Source organism: Notechis scutatus, chromosome 3 (assembly GCF_049901735.1).
Source record: "Notechis scutatus isolate UNSWTSFEM ecotype Mainland chromosome 3, rNotScu1.2, whole genome shotgun sequence".
NCBI classification, from domain to species: domain Eukaryota; kingdom Metazoa; phylum Chordata; class Lepidosauria; order Squamata; family Elapidae; genus Notechis; species Notechis scutatus.
The window spans coordinates 55,485,913-55,508,573 of record NC_142011.1 but is presented as its reverse complement, the minus strand read 5'-3'; the positions used below and the strand labels follow the sequence as shown (position 1 = coordinate 55,508,573).

General features: G+C 39.8%; 1 protein-coding gene across 2 annotated transcripts in view; it reads right to left on the bottom strand.

Moving 5' to 3' along the window:
• The window catches only part of TIE1 (tyrosine kinase with immunoglobulin like and EGF like domains 1), a 39,463-nt gene that overhangs the window by 2,318 nt on the left and 14,484 nt on the right, over nt 1-22,661 (bottom strand). The window contains exons 6-20 of one of the 2 annotated variants that reach the window (XM_026678058.2): nt 21,382-21,522; nt 17,469-17,597; nt 14,558-14,703; nt 13,939-14,083; nt 13,360-13,515; nt 11,963-12,103; nt 10,437-10,727; nt 8,624-8,914; nt 8,201-8,394; nt 7,814-8,024; nt 5,067-5,177; nt 1,856-2,046; nt 751-864; nt 502-572; nt 61-101 (exon numbers count right to left, since the gene is read on the bottom strand). In XM_026678058.2, the coding sequence (XP_026533843.2) occupies nt 61-101; nt 502-572; nt 751-864; nt 1,856-2,046; nt 5,067-5,177; nt 7,814-8,024; nt 8,201-8,394; nt 8,624-8,914; nt 10,437-10,727; nt 11,963-12,103; nt 13,360-13,515; nt 13,939-14,083; nt 14,558-14,703; nt 17,469-17,597; nt 21,382-21,522 (2,373 nt within the window). The remainder of the gene's footprint in view (nt 1-60; nt 102-501; nt 573-750; nt 865-1,855; nt 2,047-5,066; nt 5,178-7,813; nt 8,025-8,200; nt 8,395-8,623; nt 8,915-10,436; nt 10,728-11,962; nt 12,104-13,359; nt 13,516-13,938; nt 14,084-14,557; nt 14,704-17,468; nt 17,598-21,381; nt 21,523-22,661) is intronic. The other variant, XM_026678059.2, reaches the window with a different exon arrangement.

The following is a 22,661-nucleotide window of genomic DNA, read 5'->3' as shown; positions in this document are numbered from 1 at the left end:
ACTATTGCAGGACAATTGAGGGAACAAAGTCCAACCTGTTCCCACTAGATAGGAACTTACCCAAGCTCACAATTTCCCACAAAAGGACCCCAAAAGACCACCTGCAACAGAAAGATAAGTTAGGATGTGGACTGTGGGCTTTTAGTACATTTAGCCTAGTAATAGAATGTGTTGGTTTTTTTACGTTTATTTTGGTTTTGGTTCCTTACTTAATCTACAAAGGAAAAGAAAATATTAAAAAGTCAGTATCTTCTGTTTACGAATTGTAAGTCAGTTTACATGTCTTTCAACATCTACAAACTTGCTGGATGTCAACTCCTTCAAGTTCTAGCTAGCATGAACAATCTACCTATAATACAGTGAGTGGGAAATGCTTGGCCACAACCTATCTTCCTTATTATGTCATCTGAGAAACGGATCAAAAGATTTTGTGGAAGATTGAGCATTGCCTACCATTTGAAACCTGAGGTGAACCCTATTCCCAAAGGATATGATACTCACACATCACTCTTAGTTGTGTATACACTGTAATTCAAGGATTCAATGGCCATCCAACGAACCGGTAAACGTCCCTGAAACATTTTTGAAGAATCAGAAACAAGGGAAGAAGCAGAGACAACAAAGACAAAGATATGGAACACTCTTTTCTTCAAACTGGAAAAGAAGCCTGCGGAATGTGGGAGAGTATTTCTCAAGGAATATTCTAGTTACTCTAATTCCCACTTTGCAGTGATTCTCTACCAAACTCACCATTGTCTTCTTTACATAAACTTCTTCTCCTCGGGACAAACCAAAATCAGCAATCTTGGAGGTCAAGTTTTCACCAACCAGTATATTTCTGGCAGCCAGGTCTCGATGGATAAACTAGCAAAAAGGAAACAATAATAAGTCATATAGCTAGTGGCAGAGAATGCCACCGTTTTACAGGCAATGACAACACTCACAAGTTCTACTATGAATGGACTGGAATTCCTTAGTGCATCTCACATCTAAATTTCTCAAGGATTTTTTTTTGAAAATGCAAGATCATCTGGGATTCAAAATTCTAGTACATTCGGTTCTAATTCATACTAGGACAATACCCAGTTGCGTCTAGCTCTTAAAATTCTCAATAATTCCTTCTGAAAACTGTAGAAAGTTAGCACCCACACCTCTCCTAGAAGAATGAAATATTCTAGGAAATATCAAAAAGCCAGAGTATTATACCTCCCTGGATGAGAAAAGGAGAAACATGCTCTTGGAAATCAGCCCCCACCTTTTTAAATAGCCCCAGAAAGACTGAGCCATCCTATCTACAAGACAAAAGGCCTTCAGCTCCAGGGTGATAGGATTAGCCCTCACTCAAGATCCAAACCAGGACAAAGCCAGTAAGCCATAATAGGAATTGCCCAACACCCTTTCAGAATACAAGCCTGTTCATTACATCATCACCCAGCAAGATTCAACCAAGCCTGGGACACAGACAAGGTTAGCTGGACCACCCTCATAGCCACCTTGGAGTCTGACAATCAAGAGGATACATTTCTTGCAAAGCCCAAGAGAGGATATAAATATATCTCACTCTCCACTTCATGTGTTCAGCTGCACCAGGACCATGTGCTTAATGGTTCTGCTCCATTAAACCATCCTTCCAAGCACTCTCCATGTATCCAGGGGCTTTTGTCCCACTTGGAATTGAACCCAGATGGACATTTCTTCTAACAAAACACTTGTACTGTTCTAGTCCTGTGAAGTCATTCCCTAGAATGGTCACAGGTCTACCATTCTGTGTTTGTGAAACACAGCAGAAACAGAATCTAGACATGCAAATAACTGTTCAGTGAGTCCAGAGAGTCGGGCTGCTTGGCATACAGACCTGTTTTTCACTCAGATATTGCATGCCTTTGGCTACATCAGATGCAAACTGCAAGAGTTGCTGGGATGTGAGGGTTGAGGCTGTCCCATGCTCTCTGGCAAAGGCAGGATCTGTCTCCAGCACTCGGCTTTTGCGTAGGAAGTCTAGCAAATTCCCATAGGGTGCATATTCAATAGCGATGTATAGGTAACCTAGAAGGTTAGGCCAAAGTCTGTCAAACTGTATCATCTCAATATCTCAAACACTTGCAATATTATAGTACATGTATGGTTGATCCTTTTATGAATATTTCCTAATAGGAATAGACTTTGACTGCCACTCAAAGATTGGTTGATTGAGCCAATTGCTGTAACCTTCACTGCTTTTCTTGATAACCAGCTCAGATCCCAGCACACTTAAATAAAGTTTCAGCACTCCATTCCAAAGAATTAGGAAGCGAACAAAACGTGGTCCAACCACTAAATGGTGCCAAATGAAACATGATCGCTTTATGCAAAGTTGATTATCTGTGTTCAGCTGTTTGCTGGTCAATGACCGAAACTAATAAATTGAAATTGAAATTGTGTACAGATTCAAAATAAGCAGGTGGAGAAGTTTGAAGCCCTTCCAATTGTTTGCCTTTTCCCCTCCCCTCTCACCCAGAATATAAAGACAGAAAATGTTTGCAAAGTGCCACTTTTGCCAAAGTGTTGGCTAAAAGGGGTTGAAACTTCTGTACCTAAGATATTCACTGTTTTCTTACTTTGAATATGTAAACAACATAACTAGTTTGTATAACATTTACAAAATTATGTCATATTTAATATTTATGTTTTGATAGTACTTATATATAGTTCATCTTCCTTTATGCTGTTAGAGGAGAGAGGGGGGGGATGCTAACTGATGGTGTGCTGCTCCCTGGTGGTCAGTGTAATTGTGATTGTTTCACCTTTACAGTTTTTACATTTTACATTTTATTTGATTTGTCAATCGTTTACAAGATACAGGTATAAGAATAAATGTAGTTTTGAATACATGAGATAGATACTTATAAGAAAAATAAAAAAAACAATAGGACAGGGACGGTAGGCACGATTGGTGCGCTTATGCACGCCCCCTACAGACCTCTTAGGAAAGCGGTGAGGTCAATAGTAGACAGTCTAAGGTTAAAGTTTTTGGGGTTTGGGGAAGAAACCACAGAGTCAGGTAGAGTATTCCAGACATTGACCACTCTGTTGCTGAAGTCGTATTTCCTGCAATCAAGTTTGGTGCGGTTAACCTTGAGTTTGTATCTATTGTGTGCTCTTGTATTGCTATGATTGAAGCTGAAGTATTCATTTGCAGGTAGGACATTGCAATGTATGATTTTATATACTATATTTAGATTGGACCGAAGGCAGCGTAGTTCTAGATTTTCTAGGTCTAGAGTTTCAAGTCTGGTGGCATAAGGTATTCTGCAATGAGTAGAGGAGCGGAGAACTCTTCTTGTGAAATATTTCTGGACTTTTTCAATTGTGTTAATATCAGATACATGATATGGGTTCTAGACTGATGAGCTGTATTCAAGTATTGGTCTAGCAAATGTTTTGTATGCTCTAGTTAGTAGTGTGATATTACCAGAGAAAAAGCTACGTAGGATTAGATTAACAACTCTTAATGCCTTTTTGGCTATGTAGTTACAGTGGGCTCTAGCACTTAGATCATTAGAGATGGGTACTCCAAGATCCTTGACAGAGTTTGGATCCTCAACAAGGTCTTGACTATTTAGCTTGTATTTTATTTTCTGATTTTTTTCTTCCAATATGTAAGACAGAGCATTTATTTGTTGAGATTTGAAGTTGCCATTTGATTGACCATTCTGATACATAGTCAAGGTCTTTTTGGAGGGTAGCAGTATTGTCTGTGGGACTGAATAGCTTTACATCATCAGCGAAGAGAACGAAGTTGCTCTTAATATGATCACAGAGGCCATTTATGAAGAGTATGAAGAGAGTTGGTCCTAAAACACTGCCTTGGGGGACACCCCTGTTGACAGGTACAGAATTTGATAGGACGCTCCCAATTTTGGCCATTTGTTGTCTGTTTGACAGGAATGCTTCTATCCAGTTATGTAGGTGTCCAGAGATATCATAAGATTTTAGTTTTAGTAGTAGTTTGTCGTGTACCACTGAACCAAAGGCTTTACAGAAGTCTATGTAGATTGCGTCTATTGCTTTGCCCTGATCGAGTTGTGTAGTCCATATGTTTTTGCAGTGTAAGAGTTGCAGATTACAGGATAGTTTTTTTTCTGAAACCAAATTGCTTCTGATCACTTAGAAATTTATTTATTGAAATAAAAAGTTTGGACATGAATTCTATGCATAGACATGTTTGCTCTAACACATTTAATTGTATACATTAAAATTCATTTGCTGTTTTAATGCCATTCCCTCACTGTAGAGAGACAGTTTGGACAATCTGTTTTCCTTTGCTGGTCTATCAATTCTATGTAACAGAACTTGTGTGGAAGGCATTTGCTTCAGTAGACACATCCTTCTGCCTTGTCATAGCAGTTAAATATTGGACAGTGCCATTCTAGGCCAATCAGTTGATCTTCCCCAGGTAGTGTCTTGTTTGTACTGATACTGTCTATATTGTAACATCATTTTGGGAGAACCACCCTTGTGAGAGGTTAGAAGGCAGGTTTTCCTGAATCAGGGTTCTGGGGAAAGAATGGTGGACTGAAGGCATCTTTGTGAAAGCAGGGCTGAGGACCATGTGAACAAAGAGAAATCATTTTTCTTTCCTGTCCTCTTTTCTGCCTGTTCTATTTTCTGTTTTTATTCTAATGGATTTTCAGTCTATATTGATTTCTACCTGTTTAATTGTAATGTTTAATAAAACAACTAAAAAAAGAGATGAAGAGAGAAAGAAATATTAATGGCTATGTAAGAGAGCATTTTAAAAAATTATTATTTTTGTCTCTTCAGCCAAAGATAGTATTATTAACCAACATGGAGAAATAAAGCAGACAAATGGAAATAATGATAAGTATTGAAAATAATCTTATTTTCTTAACTTTCTCTTAGTCTGTCAGGGTGATTTAGAGTGACTGAGGCTGTGCATGGCAGGCTCAGGAATTCTGGGAGTTGAAGTCCACAGGTCATCAAAGTCATAAAGTCACAAAGGGCCATGGTTCCCAATTCCTGATCTAAATCCAGGGATTATTTTATCTCGAGTCATTGGCACTCACCCTTGTTCTCACAGGCTCCCAGCAAGTTGATGATATTGGGATGATGCCCCAGCTTGCAAAGAACTTCAAGTTCTCCAGCAAAATCCCGGTGATCATTCTCAGAGGCGAATTCTGAAATATAGATGAGGATGCTAATTTTGTCAGACTCAATTGGGAAAGCTAGTCAGCATGGGGATTACAACAGAGGACCATTTTTTTTTTAAATAGATGTGGTCGTAAATCTGCAAGTTTGGTGGAAAAGATTCTCAGCTCATAGCCTCTGGCATCTTCAGGTGTGAATAGTCACAACTATTCCTCCTGTCTCAGAATCAGCAGAAAATATGAGTGCATAAATTGTACTATTCTCTTGGCTCACTGCTGAACTTACTCAATAAAGATACTTGCAAGTGGTTCTTTAAGGTAGTTTAAAGTAGAATGGGGATGAAATAAAGGCTGTCGGAATATGTCCTTCAAAAACAACAAGCAATGCATCTTTGTATCTTCATTTGCAGAATGTGAAGGTAAGCCCATTCCGTATCAGAATTATCAGAACTAAGCCAGGTCAACATATCTATTATCTGAGTTGGTCTAAAGTATTACATATACGTATTATCTTATGACTAATTGCATAACATAAAAATACAAGTTAAGTAATCTTTCTTTGATATATCTTTACCTAATGTACAATTAATACTTCTAGATCATAATAAGGGGAGAGGGTAACCTTATGCTTTCCCCATCCCTTTATTTATAACTATTACACACATCCTACATTGGTAGGCTTTTCCAATTTTTTACAACTCTGTTCTTTTCCAGGTAAAATTAATCTAGAAGACATTCTTTCAATGACTTTTTATTTTGAGTATTTTCCACCTTCTTTTAACTATGGAGGTTGAGCTAGAACTTGAACTGCTATCAAAATAGAAAGGTTTTGGCAATATTAGTTACAATAATTCATGAGAATGAAGACTTGTTGCCTCCATGTGTTGTATCCACATGTCTACATTTTACAATGCAATATATGAAATCAGCTGCGCTTGAGTGGCTTCCTAAGCTTCTCATTCTGTGAGAGCAAAGAAACAAATGTATTTCCCTACTACTGTCAGTCATTGAGGAAGGCCAGAATAGGAAACAGATATTTCCTGAACTACTGGAACTCCATTGTTATGGGAGTAGTGTTTCTTAAATTTGACAACTTCAAGATGTGTGGATTTCAACCCCCAGCATACTAGCTGGAGAATTCTGGGAGCTGAAGTTCCCACATCTTAAAGTTGTGAAGGCTGTTGTTATATAGGGTATAATAATAGGATCTTGAAAGTCTTGCATATTAGGATCTTGAAAGTCTCTTTCTTGCCTGTAGCAGAGACTTAGAAGATGGTGGCTGTTCTTAGGTGGTAGATATGAAGGTTAAAGCTTTTGAAAAAGGCTGAAGGTTTGATCTTTCTCTATCCAGCTGTCTTTCAGGAAGGCAGTAAATGCAGTTTTATTCTATAAGGTCTTTTGAAAATAATAGATAGTCCGCATTTAGGCAGAGATATTGAAGATTTTGCTTTTTAATCTTGTGTTCTGAGGGAATTTTGAGGGAATTGTTTCTTCATAGTGTTATGGTAATTGTTCTGTTTTGCTTGTTTTATCTTTACTTTTTTATCATTATTAAGCCCTTTGTGCAATAGGACTGTATTTAACAATGGTTAATAAGTAAATGAATAATTATCTAAATGATTCTCTAGTTTCTTACATAGATTTAGATTTGAGGAGAGGAATTGTTATGAAACTAGTTTCATCTATTTAACTATGTGACGCAAATATATTCTAAATATCGATTATTTTATAGCATCAGATACCCTTTAATTTGTCCTCTGAGCAAGCACTCGTGGCTTTCTCTGTGCAAGGTGCATCTGTTATCTACTAGAGGAGAATTTTGCATTGTATAGGAAGAATTTGTACTTATGTTGTTGTTATTAACATTTCTCCCATGACCTCCAGCTAAGAGGTCAGGAATCAGAGCGGGTGGTCTAATCATTCTGCTAGAGAGGGAAGGCCCCAAAGGTGCTTTTTCAAGAGGCAACTGGACTTTCTGGTTTTTCTTTGAAGATGTTCGCTTCTCATCCAAGAAGCTTCTTCAGCTTAAGAAGAAATGTCTTCAAAGAAAAACCATAAAGTCCAGTTGCCTTTTGAAGAAAGCACCTTTGGGACAACCATGACCTGGATGACTGAGAATTTCCATAGACATTTAGAGTAGGAAGGGTTATCCAATAGCCTTAATACCGTGTTTCCCCGAAAATAAGACCCTGTCTTATATTTTTTGCTATCAAAAAGGCTTATTTTCAGGGGAAGTCATCCACTGATGAACCTCACTTGTGCGCGTCGCCCCGGCCTCCTTTTTGCTGTCAGAGGCCTTCAGGAACTTTTTCTTCTGCAGCTGGCAAGGCTTTTTCCCTAAGGTCTCTGCATCCGATAACAGAGCTCTGGATCGATCTGGAACTTTGTTATCAGCTGCAGAAGCCTTCAAGGAAAGCTGTGCCAGCCTTGCTGACTGTACAAGAAATGTGCTGGCAAGGCAGGTGTCAGGGTTTGTGAGGCCTGGCTACAACTGTTCAAAGGTAAGTAGTAGAGCAGCTCCACCCCGCTCATCCCCACCCTAGCTTAATTTTTACCCATGCACTTTGGAGTGGGTGATATCTTAATTAGGTCTTATTTTAGGGGTCAAGCTAGGACTTACTTTCAGGGTAGGCCGTATGCTCAGGAAAACAGGATAGTCATCTCACCTTTCAGCATCTTGATGGCAGCATTCATTCTCAGCCCATCTTTCTTGATCATGGCTCGTATGACTTGTCCAAAGTTCCCTTCCCCTATCATGTCCTCAAACTTGATGTCTTCCCACTCCAGGATGGGATAGCTGAGTGGCTCAGGCTGTGGTTTGGGCCGGCGGGTCAGGGTCAGGGTGCCTGAGTTGAATTGCAGAATAGTTTCTTCTCCCTGTGAGGGGATTTGGGGAGAGAACAGTTGCAGGTAACAGTTGCAGGTAACAGTTGCAGACCAGATAGGTCAGCAGCATGGGGACACAAGTACCAGAGTACCAAAGGATGAGGATGCTGATGGAAAGGAGTCAAGATCATTGGAGAAATGAATGGGCCACGGACAATAGCACTTACTGAGCCAGACTGGTAGGTAAAGGTGCGGCGGCGATGAAAACAATTCTTCTTGATGAGGAAAAGGGCCAGGAGAGCAAACAATATGGTCAAGCAGGTGACAGAGACAGAGCCAACGATGGCTAATATCAATTGCTGGTCCATGAGACTTGGAGGTAAGTTTTTACTTTCTAGAGTAGGCACTTGGCTCAGGGCTCCTGTTGGTCAGAAATAAAATGACTGGATTTGTGGTACACACCTAGCAAATGGTACAATAAAGATAGCTTTTGGCTACTTGTGGGTTCTTAAACTATCCTGCCTCCAGGCTAAATTTGCCAAGATTGTTTGCCATTGCTTTATTGGAGAACAATTTTTCTTCTGCCAATATTCTCTCCCTTGCAATTTTTCATTGCACCATCCAACCAAATAAGGTTTTGGCCCACTCACCATCACCCAGGATTTCAGCTCTCGCGGGCTGGCTCCACTCGCCCAGCACGTAAGACTTGGCTCGCACCCGAAACTGGTAGATTGTGCTGGCATTAAGCCCTGTGATAATCTTTGTGGTATCCCTGCCATTCTCTGTGTCTATCCATTGTGGATCACTGCTGCCTCCCAGCTGCTGCACCTCTACAATGTATTTGTTGATGCCCCCATTAGAGTATTCAGGAGCTAGCCAGGATAGCCTGATGGAGTTATCAGCGAGAGGGTTCACCAAGAGAGAGCGTGGCGATGAGGGTCCTGAGAGAGGAGGCAAATGGCACAGCTGTTAGCTCTGCAATTGATCTTTTTGGTCTGGAATATATGCCCATGCTGTTCCGCAATCAACTCAGCATTTTGGAACTTCTATTAGAGATTAGCATATGGGTAGTTCTCCGCTTACAACATTCATTTAGTGCTGTTCAAAGTTACAAGGGCACTGAAAAAAGTGCTTATGACAGGTTTTCATACTGATGACCTTTGCAGCATCCCCAACGTCAGGCGATCAAAATTTGAGCACTTGGCAACTGGCATATAACCTTCCCAACTGGGAAGGTTATAAATGGTGATCACATGACCCCAGGACACTGCAATTACATGACGTTGGGGATGCTGCAAAGGTCATCAGGGGTCATGTGATCACCATTTATAACCTTCCCAGCTGGCTTCCAACAAGTCAATGGGGGAAGCCAGATTCAACTAACAACCGCCTGATTCACTTAATAACTGCAGTGATTCACTTAATAACCAAAAGGTCATAAAATGGGACAAAAATTACATTACAATTGCCTTGCTCGGTGACAGAAATTTTGGGCGCAGTTATGGTCATATGCCAGGGACTATCTGTATGAGGAAGTTTCATTTAAGAATTTACTTTTGTGGTTGACTCTCCAATCCAGCACGTGTTTTTTTTTTTTTTTTGCTATTTTTAAACATTACTAAAAATCTGTCGAAAAAAAATCTTCAGATCAGATCCAACGATAATACAAGAGTTATCTGAAGTGTCTAAACTGGCTGAGATATGTCATTTATCCTTTTTCTTTTAAAAGCCTGGAGTGCTCCTGAAAGCTGTGGGCTTTTGGCAAGGTAGTGACTTGTTTCCCAGAAATTCTTGGAATGGCCATGGAACCAGGCAACATTCCTGCATCCATCTTCTAGTCTTTGAAGAGCCAGAGCTCCTGTAAGCACATCAGGCTTTTGAAAAGTGTTTAGAAGTATTTAAAATATATATAAAATTACATCTTGTTGAAAATAAATGCAAGCTTTATATGTTCTTATTACAGACTATATACACTAGCTAACTTTTGTTCAATGATCCTATCATGGAACTGCTGCAGATTCTACACAGAATTCACCTGCCAAGTCAGGGGGACATTATAGTTGAGAGGAATTTGATCAGCAGGGTTGTCATGCTGGAATACAATGAACACCTTGTGATACCCTCAGCTTCCCATAGCAAAACAGGAAATTCAAAGAAATTACTGCAAAAGATCTCTTGTTTTGAACGGCTTTAAAAAGTCCAAATTCCTTCCCACTGCAGATTGAGATAGATGATAAATAACTGGATAGATGGATAGACAGAAAGACAGGCAGAGATCAGTGGGAAGGAATTTGGATTTTGTTTTTAGGCCATCTGTCAAAACAAACACAAAGGCTAGTCAAAGTCTGGCATATTTTAAAACCCTGTGATATAATACTTATTGTGTAAAGGATCACTTGGATTAATATTGAATACCCCACTCTAGAGCCATCCTGTTCATTTTAGAAGTGACAGATTTGTTACCTTTACTGTTGATCTTGAATGGGTGGAGATCAGATGGTGGTCCCAAGCTGGTACAGTGATAGACCATTACTTCTAGGTTATAGTTCTCCTTGAACTTGAGGTTCGGAATATATGCTGACTGCACAATCATGGAAGTAACGTTTTCTTGATGAACAAGCTCTTTGGCTGCATCATAGACCCGGACAAGAAATCCTGACCCCACATTATCAGTTTTGGGCAAATTCCAGTTGACACGTAGATTGTTGCTCCCTTCAATAATTGAGCGTTCAATTACAGGTTTGGCTGTTGGCTCTATATGAAATAGAGAAATATATAAACCCATCAATCTGATTACTTTTTAAATAGCACAAAGGAGCAAGAAATTCTGGATTTCTCCATCTTGAACTTTGGGTAGAATTTCCTTCTCAATGGTTTGTAAAGCAGCGCACAATTTTACACTTGCTATTTCTGCAATGTCAACAGTATATTGGTTGCTGTACCAAACTTCAAGAAGTCACTATCCCTACCCCAAAGATGATCAAAGATAGCACCACCCAACTGCAAGGCATTTTCTTTTCCAGCAATCAGAGAAGGTAATGCTAGCTGAGAAGAGAGATGAACAGTTCTCTTTGTATAAAGCACAAGTGCCATATAAAGGAAGGGTCTTCCTTTCCTGTCCCTTCCATTGAATTTGAGGGTGACATCTCATCTCCTTTTACTCAAAATATAACATCCTGCAGATACAACCAAATACAAGCAGAAATCCATTCCACACTTTAAAATGAAGAAAATAGCAGAATTGGAACAATTAGTGTCTGACTTTATTGTAGTGACTTACTAAATTGCTCCTATTTCTGCTACTTTTTCTGCTATCATTCTCTTCTGAGTTGCAATTTTCTGGGCAATAATGTGGAACTGGATTGCTGTTACCTTCTTCCAGATTTTTTTTAAATTTCCAGGTTATCCTATTGATCAATCAAAATACCTGTTGTATCAATAAAGAATATTTGCAGTTCAAGGTTGAACTGAGGAGTCCTTGGTGCTCTCTGAACTTGATTGTTTTCATGCAGACATTTCATTGATGATGTTACCTAGTTTGAGTAATGAAATGTCTGCAAGGAAACAATGAAGCTCACAGAGCACCAAGGATCCCTCAAAATACCAGTTGTATATGATCCAGTAAAGCTTTTCAAAATTAGCCAGTCTGGGTAGGTGCCAAATTGAAAATGCTAGCATGTTATAGACAAAAGGAGGATTAAAGCAAATTCAAAGAGCTTGGATCAACATTAAGAAAAAAAAAATGGTTCCAAGCCAAAACAAATATATTCTTTTTTCCCCACAACCTGCACATGATTGCTCCTAAGAACACATTGTATACAAAATAAAATGCAAAATAAAGCTGACACCCATTGGTAGATTACACTTTTTCACTTTGTTTTACCGGTATATTTCTTCTTTGCTTTATCTTTAATCTCTAATCTCATAATCTTTCTCTCTCTCCCCCACCCTAAAACTATAGATCCGAGGAACAAATGTTAAGCACTTACCTTTGCAATCTGTTGCCATGACAGCACTTGGGCCTGTGGCACCTTCACCTCCCTCTCCAGGCCGTGTCAGCTGAACCTTTACAATATAGGCCGTGACAGGTCGCAGGTTCATGAGAGTGATGTTTTGGATGTTATCAACTGCTGATCAGTATAGAAGCCATTAATTCAAGGGTTTCATATAAGGGTTCTGCTTTATCTATTTTCTATTACAGAAAGCTCAATGGGCAGAACCCTGTAACTGGGATCGATAGCTCTCTGCTCCACCTAACAATAATCCATTTTCTGCTACGATCTACTACAGAGACAAACATCATTAGTCTATCTAGATTCTTTGAAGTATTCCCTGAGGAATAATATATATTATTCAGTTCTTGTTTTTATTGCAAAATATAACTTGTAATTTCATGACTGGCTGAGCAGACACCCTAGGAATCTAGAACCTGGAATGTTCTAGTTTTTTTTTGTTCATGGTAGATGGCTAGAAAGAAGTATAACCAATGTAGACATTTAGTAGACATTTGTTAGCGAAGAAAAAGAGTGAGGAAGCTATTTTATGATTCTTCCAGTCCACTCCAAGAATTTAGGTGGCTGAAGAACCATCTTCAGAATTAATGCACAAAGATGCTGGGAAAACAGATTAGCAATAATATTCTCCATATTGTTTTTCTTCAGTGGAAAGGAATCTGTGCTGGTTCCAAGGAAACCCAAGGATGTTTTGATGTTTAGCAACTTGCTGCTTTGAATTGACTTGAGACTACAGGTAGTCTCTTATAACCATTCAGTTAGTGACCATTTGAAGTTACAACTGCACTGAAAAAAGTGACTTGCAACCATTTTTCACACTTCTGACAGTGGTCACGTGATCCAAATTTGGGTGCTTGGCAACTGGTTCACATTTATGACAGTTTCAGTGTCCTGGGATCATGTTTGCAACTTTCTGAGAGGCAAAGTCAATAGGGAACCCAAATTCACTTAACGGCCATCTTACTAACTTAACAAACTACAGTGATTCACTTAACAACTGACAAGAAAGGTAATAAAATGGGGCAAAATTCATGTAACTGTCTCACTTAGCGACAGATATTTTGGGCGTTAAAAGTTGAGGACTACCCGTATTTGCATGTTTGAATTCAATGATGAAACAGGATACTGAGATGCTACTCTTTACAGAAGATTCCTTTCTCCATTATAAGTAATCTATGAAATCAAGGCCAGAAGCAATCCCCCCCATAAACATGTCCATAATGTAACCTTAGGAAACTGAAAATCTTTTTAATTGGAATAAGGAGAGATAAATAACAGAATGGAAGGATTGGAAGGGATCTGAAAGTCCATTTCCAGCCAACATATTGAGGATATGCCATAAAAACTCATTCCAGATACAACAAATTCCTTACCTTCAATAGATGACCAGCTACTTCCAATTTGGGGTTTATATAGGACTTTGATGGAGATGAGGGGTCCATCACCTGCCACAGGCCCCACAGGGGATATCACCAGCTGTTGGCTCTTCTTGGCCAGAAGTTTGGGAGGGGATAATGGCACTGGAGGCACTTAAGGAGAGAACAGTTGGAGAATTCATTACAAATGAGCATAAAAAGGGTAAGATCTCCTGCTTTGAAGGGAAAATCATTTTATCAAAAAAGATCTCAATCAGTAATTTCTCAAATCACTGTTCCCTGGATTGTACTTGGCACAATCCTTCTAACAATCCTTACCTTGATTTAAAATTCAATAATAATGTCCTTTATTTGGGAACTAATACTTTAATAAAATAGCAACCTTTTCTTAATAACCATCCTTTGCCTGAATAAGTGTTAATGGAAAAAAGCTACCAATACATAGAGAACAATCAAAACAGTCAGACAAAACGTAAGAAACTCTGGAAACATTTCAGTTATCTTTCTGCATCTCAGAAGCAGAGGGTGCATCACAGCTCTAACTGTGATGTGTTACTACCTGTCCTGCCTTCTCACCTTTTACAGTAACTTTGAACTTGCCACTGTCCTGTCCCCCAGTAGTAGAGACACGGCATTCCCAGAGGCCAGAGTCAGAAGAGACCACTTGTGAGACTTGAAACTCACAGGTTGTCATGTCCTTTTCCATGATGGCTTTTGTGGGCTAAGGAGAGACAATAACACCATCATATCTCACCAGAATCTGCTAACAGATCTTTGTGAAAAAAAAAAAACAACCATATTGTTGAAGCCCCATGCAAACATGGGACATCCTGGAATACCAATGTAGAAAAATAATACAGTAGAAACTAGATGCACTCTAGGAAATTGATCATCTGGTCTAATTTTCATGAACTCATCTGGAATTATACAGGGCCCCCAGAATTTGTCGTTTTTGCAATTCATGACACATCTATGACCATGGGAAAGGAAGGAGGGGTGGTGGTGGAGAAAATAGAGAAGCTACCAGTACCTGGTCAGAATTCAGAGGCAGGGAATCTTCCTGGCCTTGGTCACTGTTTGTTGAAGTACTCAGAGAAAAGTTTAGTTAGCCAGACAAAAATGCGAAGGGGATAGACTTCACATGACGGTATAGAATCAGACAGAAAATAAAACACATAAATGGACAAATTCTTACTATTATCACTGTTCCATCGGGCTTGCGTAGTTCAATGTTATCACGTACAGGAGGTGGATTGCCTGTTGCTATGCAGGTAGCTATGATCTGGGAGCCTAGGTTAAACTCCAAGTGAGACTCCAAGTTGATGATCTGGGGTATACGGTCTTGGCAGAAAATACCATAGTAAGGTTAAATCATTACTGTGAAAACTGTTTAATATACTTTATGATGTTTATCTATTTTCTCCATTCACATCTAATGACATGCATTGGTGATGTATTCATTATGATTTAATATAATGTATGAATTTTTACTCTTATTTTGATATATGTGTGTGTGTGTGTGTGTGTGTGCGTGTGCATGTGCTTGTATCTCACTAGGATTGTGGCAATGGATAAAATGCATGCATGCACAAAGAAAGAAATAAAATAACTGCCAAGCTAGATGATAGCACCTAATGAACCTTGGTTGACACAAAAAGCAGAAGATTTGCTTCTAGTTAGTACTTGGATAGGAAGTATTAGAAAATTCCAGGGCTAGACTTGGAAGTTGAAAACACATCCCAGAATAAATAAATGGAAAACCATTTCCATTTCCATAATGTTACCAAGAAAATATCACACATAGGTCCATGAAATCACTTAGAGGCAAACTTGATACAAAAGGGAAATTTTTTTATATTCACTATCTAAACAGTGAAACCTATGTGTACTTGTGTGAGGATATCTCTTCAGGTCTCTCACCAAGATCAAAACCATTCATTAGTATTTCCTACTAAGAATGTATGTCTTGGTATTAATAAGCATGTGTCATTCTAGAAGTGGGGAAAGAGAAGGGAAGTATTAAACAGGCAGGTAAGAGTGTACAGTTTAGAAAAGCTGTTATTTAGAAACACTGGGGGAATATAAAAAAGGCACGTTGAAGGTGAAATTGGACAACTTGCTACAGCCAACTTGCTGTGGGACGACTCGCCACAGTACAATTTAACAATACAATTTAATTATTTTTAAAAATAAAAAAAAATATTTTAATTTTTGTCATTCACATTTCATTCTGTGCCTCCTCTTACATTCTTTCTTTAATTATTCTATTCCATAATTTCTCTGATTTTGGGGTAACTCTCTTCCTGCAGCAAGTTGGCTGTTGCAAGTTGGCCAAGGTGAGTTGGCCACAGTGAATTGTCATAGATGCTGCTGGGGATGGCTGGAGAGGGAAAAAAGGAGGAAGAAAGGAGAGGAAAATCAGAAGTCAGAGAGCCCTTAGAACAGCATACAAAACATTTGCTAGACCAATACTCGAATAAAGCTCATCAGTCTGGAACCGCACTACATATCGGATATTAATACAGTCAAGAAAGTCCAGAGATATTTCACGAGAAGAGTCCTTCACTCCTCTACTCATAACAGAATTCCTTATGCCACCAGACTTGACATTTTAGGCCTAGACAACCTAGAACTACGCCGCCTTCGGTCTGACCTATGTGTATACATAAAATTATGTATTGCAATATCCTACCCATCAATGAATACTTCAGCTTCAACCACAACAATACAAGAGCATGCAATAGATACAAACTCAAGGTTAACCGCACCAAACTTGATTGCAGGAAATATGACTTCAGCAACAGAGTGGTCAATGTCTGGAATGCACTACCTGACTCTGTGGTTTCTTCCCCAAACCCCAAAAACTTTAACCTTAGACTGTCTACTATTGACCTCACTGCTTTCCTAAGAGGTCTGTAGTGGGCGTGCATAAGCTGTCCCTGTCCTAATATTTCTCTTTATTTGTATCCATTTCATGTATTCATAATCATGTTTATACTTATACCTGTTATCTAATACTTGCTTGACAAATAAATAAATGAATGAATGAATGAATAAATAAATAAATAAATAAATAAATAGTTTGCCAAGTCTTATGACAGTCAGAGAAAGGAGAAGCCACTCTTGTGGAATCCATGAAAATGATCCACACATAGTATAGAGTTGGCGAAAATGATCCACACATAGTATAGAGTTTCCTGCTTGGGCAGGGAGTTGGACTAGAAGACCTCTAAGGTCCCTTCCAACTCTGTTATTCTGTTATTCACTCAAAGGAAAATATCCACTGACAGAAGAGTGAGGGTCTGAGATAGAGGAATAAAATCATCTCAACAGGAGAAGATGAGTGACAGCTGTGCCTTTTGAGAGAAACTGGACCCATATCTAGCTGCTTCCTGAGAGAAGCAAAACAAGCCTTTCTGGGGAAATAAAGGGCAGAGGAAGAATGAGAAGATAGAGTAAAAGTAATAAAAATCTAGGAGCTAAGCTGTAAAGCAATACAAGTCAAGAAAGTCTTAACAGTAAATCAATGGGAGTAAGAACAGGATGGGTGAAATGAACTTACAGTCTGAGTGGAGAAAGTTTGAAGGTTAAAAGTGGGTGTGTAACAGTAAGAAATCAAAAATATAAAGGGGTTTGAAGTGAAATAAGAAAACAAATAAGGTGTTCTTTTTAGTATGTGAATATCTGATATATTTATATATAATTATGTACAATTACTTTTTTGCACTAAAAATCTAACCTCCTGCCTGACTACAAGAACCTAACAGTTAAATCTGCAGTAAAGAGTACAAAACAGGGGTCTCCAAATTTGGCAATTTTAAGATTTGTGGACTTCAACTCCCAGAATTCCTCAGCTAGTCATGCTGCCTGGGGAATTCTGGGAGTTGAAGTCCACAAGTTTTAAAGTTGCCAAGTTTGGAGACCCCTGGTCCAAAAAGTCAAGATGGCAGCCCTGATCATGTAATCAAACCCCACAGGTTCTTATGTGCATCGCTGTCATCCTGACTTCTTTTTAATACCACTTCCTCCTTCCCCAGAAACTAAATCATTACTTCATATTGGGAAGATCTCAGATATCATTCATGTTCTTATCACTCTTGCTTTACCTGATTTTTCACAATGCTGCCCATGCCAACCAGATGAACAGATACAGCCGCTAAATCGATTGCAGGTGCCTCCGTTCTGGCAGTTACATTCCAGGGTACAGTCAGGACCGTATTTGCCGGAAGAACAAGCTGTGGGAAGAACAGAGGGATTAGGGGCTCAACAATTTTACCCATTTTAAAGACCGAGTTTATTGGTCAAAGATAACGTGACAAATTACATTTGTTTTAGTTATAGCAGTTATTAATCATTCTCCTTTCTGTTGGATATATGAGTACGTGAAAGTACTTTACATATAGTTTATCCAGTTGTTTTTACAATAGATTTACAATAGGCTTCTTTCCTTCCTAAACATAATTTTTGAAAGGACACTTTTAATTTCCTACCCAGATTTTTTCCATACAATTTTCCTTGCTGCAGAACACAGTGAGAAGTGGCTTTTTCTGTTCAGTGACTGAAGTTAGGATAGAGCTGGATGAGTGGTACATATGACTTCGTTTGTAGTTGTGGCCATTTTAGCATCCCTGTTGTAATGGGACTGCATCTGGATGCTTGGTGACCAGCTTGCAATTATGTCACAGCATCCTGTGATCCTGTGATTGCCATTTGCAATTTTCACTGCAGGCTTTTGACCAGCAAAGCCAACGGGGAAGCTGGCAAGAGGCTGCAAATGACAATTCCGTGATATTGCACTTAACAATTGTGAGGGATTTGCATAACCACAGTGACCAGAACTGCTGGAACTAGTGTCACTAACTGGCACAATCATGTGATAGCTTCCTTTATGACCGTGTTACTTAGTGACAGAAATTCCAGTTCTAGCCACCATGGTTAAGTGAAGACTATCTGTATACAGTATTTAAAGTATCATGCAGTTTTTCAGTTTCCATCATTCCCAGCCTAATGGTGGAGATGGGATTCTGGAAGTTGCAGCCCAAATCACTAGGATTGTATCGGGTTGCTTAACTTTGACTTACAACATTTCCCCTCAAAAGCAAACAACAATATAGGAGAGATCATTGCCGAGGAATGAGAAAATTTAGCATCAGAAATGGGTAGGCAGTCAGGATAGGGTTACTTTTAAAACATTTTTTTCACCTCGTAGAACTTCCTGCTTACAAGCATCTTTCTTTTTCTGTCTCTATGCTGGGGCCAAGCAGGAGAGAAACTATTTTGAAGAAACAAAAGGAGGAAGCTACTCTCTCTTGGCCATGAGCCAAATGTGGCCCAAACAGAGAAAGCAACAAAGCTGGATAAAGCTTCTGAACCATCCTATGTCCGGGATGAAACAGAAACTCTTGTAGGTCTTTTCCATATCCAGATTTTCCAGGGAACATGTGATTGTTCTGCTGATGGAGACAATGAAATCAAAAGTGTACATGCACTAAGCAACAGCCCTGGCTGTTTATCATTGGTTTTTGTCAGATATAATTCTTGTTTTCGTCTGATTCATTCAAGTTAGAATGAGTTTGTTATCAAAATGATCTTGATAAGTATTATTTTACCTGAATCTAAAACAATATAAATCCTGTTTTATCTTAACTTACTGGGAAAAAAAATCTAGTATCTGAACATTTACCTAGAAGTGGTAAAAAATATTAGCTTTCTGTTAAATTTTCTACATATTATTCTCAAAGCATTTCAGATAATGGGTTCTTTATTAAGTGAGATTCTAAAATATAATAAACTGAGTGCCATTAGTCCTCATGCTATTTAGTAATTCGATAAAACTGAAAAGTGTAAGGAACAGTCTTTGATACCTTTTGGGAATCCCCTGGATAAAAAAGGGCCAAACCCTACTGAGAATAATACAACAAAGAAATTAATACAGCAGTGATTTTACTGATTTATTTGGGAGTTTTTGTGTGGTAGTCCAGTGCTTTCCAATCAATCAATCAAACATTTAATGTCAATGCACAACATGTGTACAATGACATTGAAATGAGCCTCCTTGGTGCTGGCCCTGCAAGCCTATCATATTAAACCTACTTGTGGTGTTTATATTATGTTCATAAGTCTGACAGCCCATGGATAAAAGTTATTTTTCAGCCTATTCCAGAGGTGGAATTCAGCAGGTTCTAACCAGTTCTGGAGAACCGGTAGTGGAAATTTTGAGTAGTTTGGAGAACCGGCAGATACCACCTCTGACTGGTCCCGCCCCCATCTATTCTCTGCCTCCCAAGTCCCAACTGATTGGCTGGGTCTTCTTTTGTTGCCCTGCACAGGAGAATGGAGCCGGAAAGCAGGTTAATGGGGGTGGGGGGAGGGAATGGGGATTTTACAGTATCCTTCCCCTGCCCTGCCCACTAAGCCACACCCAGCAAGCCATGCCCACAGAACCGGTAGTAAAAAAAATTGAATCCCACCACTGGCCTATTCATTCCGCTGGCTATGCTTCTATATCTTCTGCCCAATGTTAGGAGAGTAAACAAGGGCTGACCAGGGTGTGAATCATCCCTGAGGATTTTCCTCACTCTGCTGAGGCAGCAGGTCCTGGCGATTTCATCCAGTGGTGTCAGGGGACAGCCCATAATTTTTTGTGCTATGCTCATCACCCTCTATAATGCCTTTTTGTCTGCAGCTGTCAAGCCAGCATACCATACTGCAATACAATATGTAAGGACGCTTTCTATCATAGACTTGCAAAAGGAAGTAATCGGTCATTGTTTCACCTGATATTTCCGCAAGACTCTAAGGAAATGGAGTCTCTGTTGAGCCTTCCTGACCACCTGGATTGTGTTATTTTTCCAGGTGAGATCTTGGCTAAGGTGGACTCCCAGAAATTTGAAAGAGGACACAAGCCCCCCTTGATGTAGAATGGGGCAGGTTCCTCTCTCTGCTTCCGGAAGTCTAATACCATCTCCTTTGTCTTGATGGGGTTTAGATGCAAGTTGTTTTCTGAGCATCATGTGGATATTCTGGACCTCTTCCCTGTAAGCTAATTCGTCTCCTCCTGTAATAAGACCCAGTACGGTGGTATCATCTGCACACTTTATTATCATGTTAGATGGATGAGAAGATATGCAGTCGTATGTGTACAACAAGTACAGGTAGGGACTGAGCACACAGCCCTGAGAAGAGCCAGTGCTGAGCTTCAGGGAGGAGGATGTGAAAGACCCAGCTCTCACTGTTGTGGCCGGTCCGTCAAAAAGTCTTTAATCCAATCACAGGTAAGAGAAGGGAAATTCAAGTCAGACAACTTTTTGATGAGAATATCCAGCAAAATGGTGTTAAAAGCTGAGCTGTAATCTATGAAAAGCATTCTGACGTAAATCCCAGGTTTCTCTAGATCAGCAGTCGCCAACCGGTGGGCCGCGAGAAAATTTTGGCAGTCCACAGAGAAATGTCAACCCCAGAGCACCCCCCCAAAGCAATTAATCCAGGCTGAGCAGGAACACAAGGCTGCGCCGCCCACATGGCATGCGAGAACCCACCCCACCCACACACTCCTTACCTGGCAAACTTGCCTGCTAAGGTGCTATTTTTCCTTTTTCTGACCATCAGCTGTTCTGCTGCGCAGGAAGATTTAGATTAGCTAGAAAGCAGGAAATCGTTGCATTTCTTGCTTTCTAGCTAAACAATAGATCTTCACCTCTGCTTTTAAGAGCCTTTTAAGCAGAGCTGAACCTCCCTTAGGCCTGAAGGTTCTATTATTCAGTTGCAGACTCAGATAGCCGATGGCAGAAACACAGATCTAAGTGAATCTGTGATTCTGTGAGCAACTCAATCTGCCTGCTTGCTTTGCCTGATTTTGGGTAAAAGTTGCTCTTTTTTAATAAAAAATTCAATATTTACATAAATATTTATAATATTTACATACAAGCCATGCCCAGACAGTCACATAACCACCATGCCACACCCACAAATTAGGCCAGTATTACTATGCTGCTATAAATCAATTGCAAATAGGCATACCTGAGTTGCATTGTACTCCACTCCATCCAGCAGCACAGGAACAGCCATATGGGTCAGGCAGACAGAAGGATAAGCCTCTGCAGCCCTGCTCACTAGGACACATCTCTTGGCAGTTTCGCCCAAACCGGCCTTCCCTACATGCTGCAAAAGCAAGACAATTCCTGTTGGAGAACTTCGTTCACTTCAGCAGTTGCGTAGTCCTGTTCCCATATCTCCTAGAACTAATCCCACAATTATACCTTTGCTCACAGGCAGGGGTGGGATTCTACCAGTTCACACCTATTCACTAGAACCAGCTGTTAACATTCTAAGCAGTTCAGAGAACCGGTTGTTAGAAGAAATTACTGGCCTAATCCTGTAAGGAAGGCAGGAAGGAAACATTCTGGTGTTGCTTACAGAAACTGCCTCTCCATTAACCCTTATTACATTCTTGGCAGGACTAGACTTCCTGTCTCTGGAACTTCTCTGGAGTTTTTTCCCCCTCCTTTGCTGGTACTTTGCTTGTGTGGAGTGACCATTCAAAGTTACAATGGCACTGAAAAAAAGTGACTTATGACCGTTTTTCACACTTACGACTGTTGCAGCATCCCCACAGTCATGAGAGGCCAGGCGAGGAGATGCGTGCCTCAATGTGAGTGATATTGAGTTGGCCACACCCAGCCAGTCACATGACCACCAAGCCATGCCCACCAACTAAGCCACACCCACAGAACCGGTTGTTAAAAAATTTGAATCCCACCCCTGCTCACAGGACACTCATTAGTCTTTCTGCAGAGTTTCAGGGCGGCTATAAATTGCATAGTTTTCTACCCATAACTAATAATTGAAAAGAACATATGTAAATCTGTGGTAATCCCTGTAGGATGCCAGAGCCTGGGCATGGAATTGGCATTCCATAATTAGATTACAGTAGTGGGACTTTCTGGTCCTCAGCTTTCTCTTCTTCGCTTTGTAAATGACAAAAAGAAAAACCTAAAGATGAATAACATCCACATCCATGCAGTTTCCTTGGCAGAGTTACAGGAATTGTTTGCCATTGCCTTCTTCTGGTATTTTTTTTAAATTTTACTAGACAACCCATGCCCTGTTGGGTCATCATTTCCGAGATATTTCCTTCCTAAACTGAGAAACAGAATGAGCACAGGTGTGCAAAAAAGCAGTAGGAGCAGGAGTGTCTTCCGACTTCCTGCTGGCTTTCCAATTGGGTTGTGAGAAGCTTTCCCATCCTTGGGGAAAGCTGTCAAAAGCATTGGAAAGCTTCCTTCTTTCTTTCTTTCCTT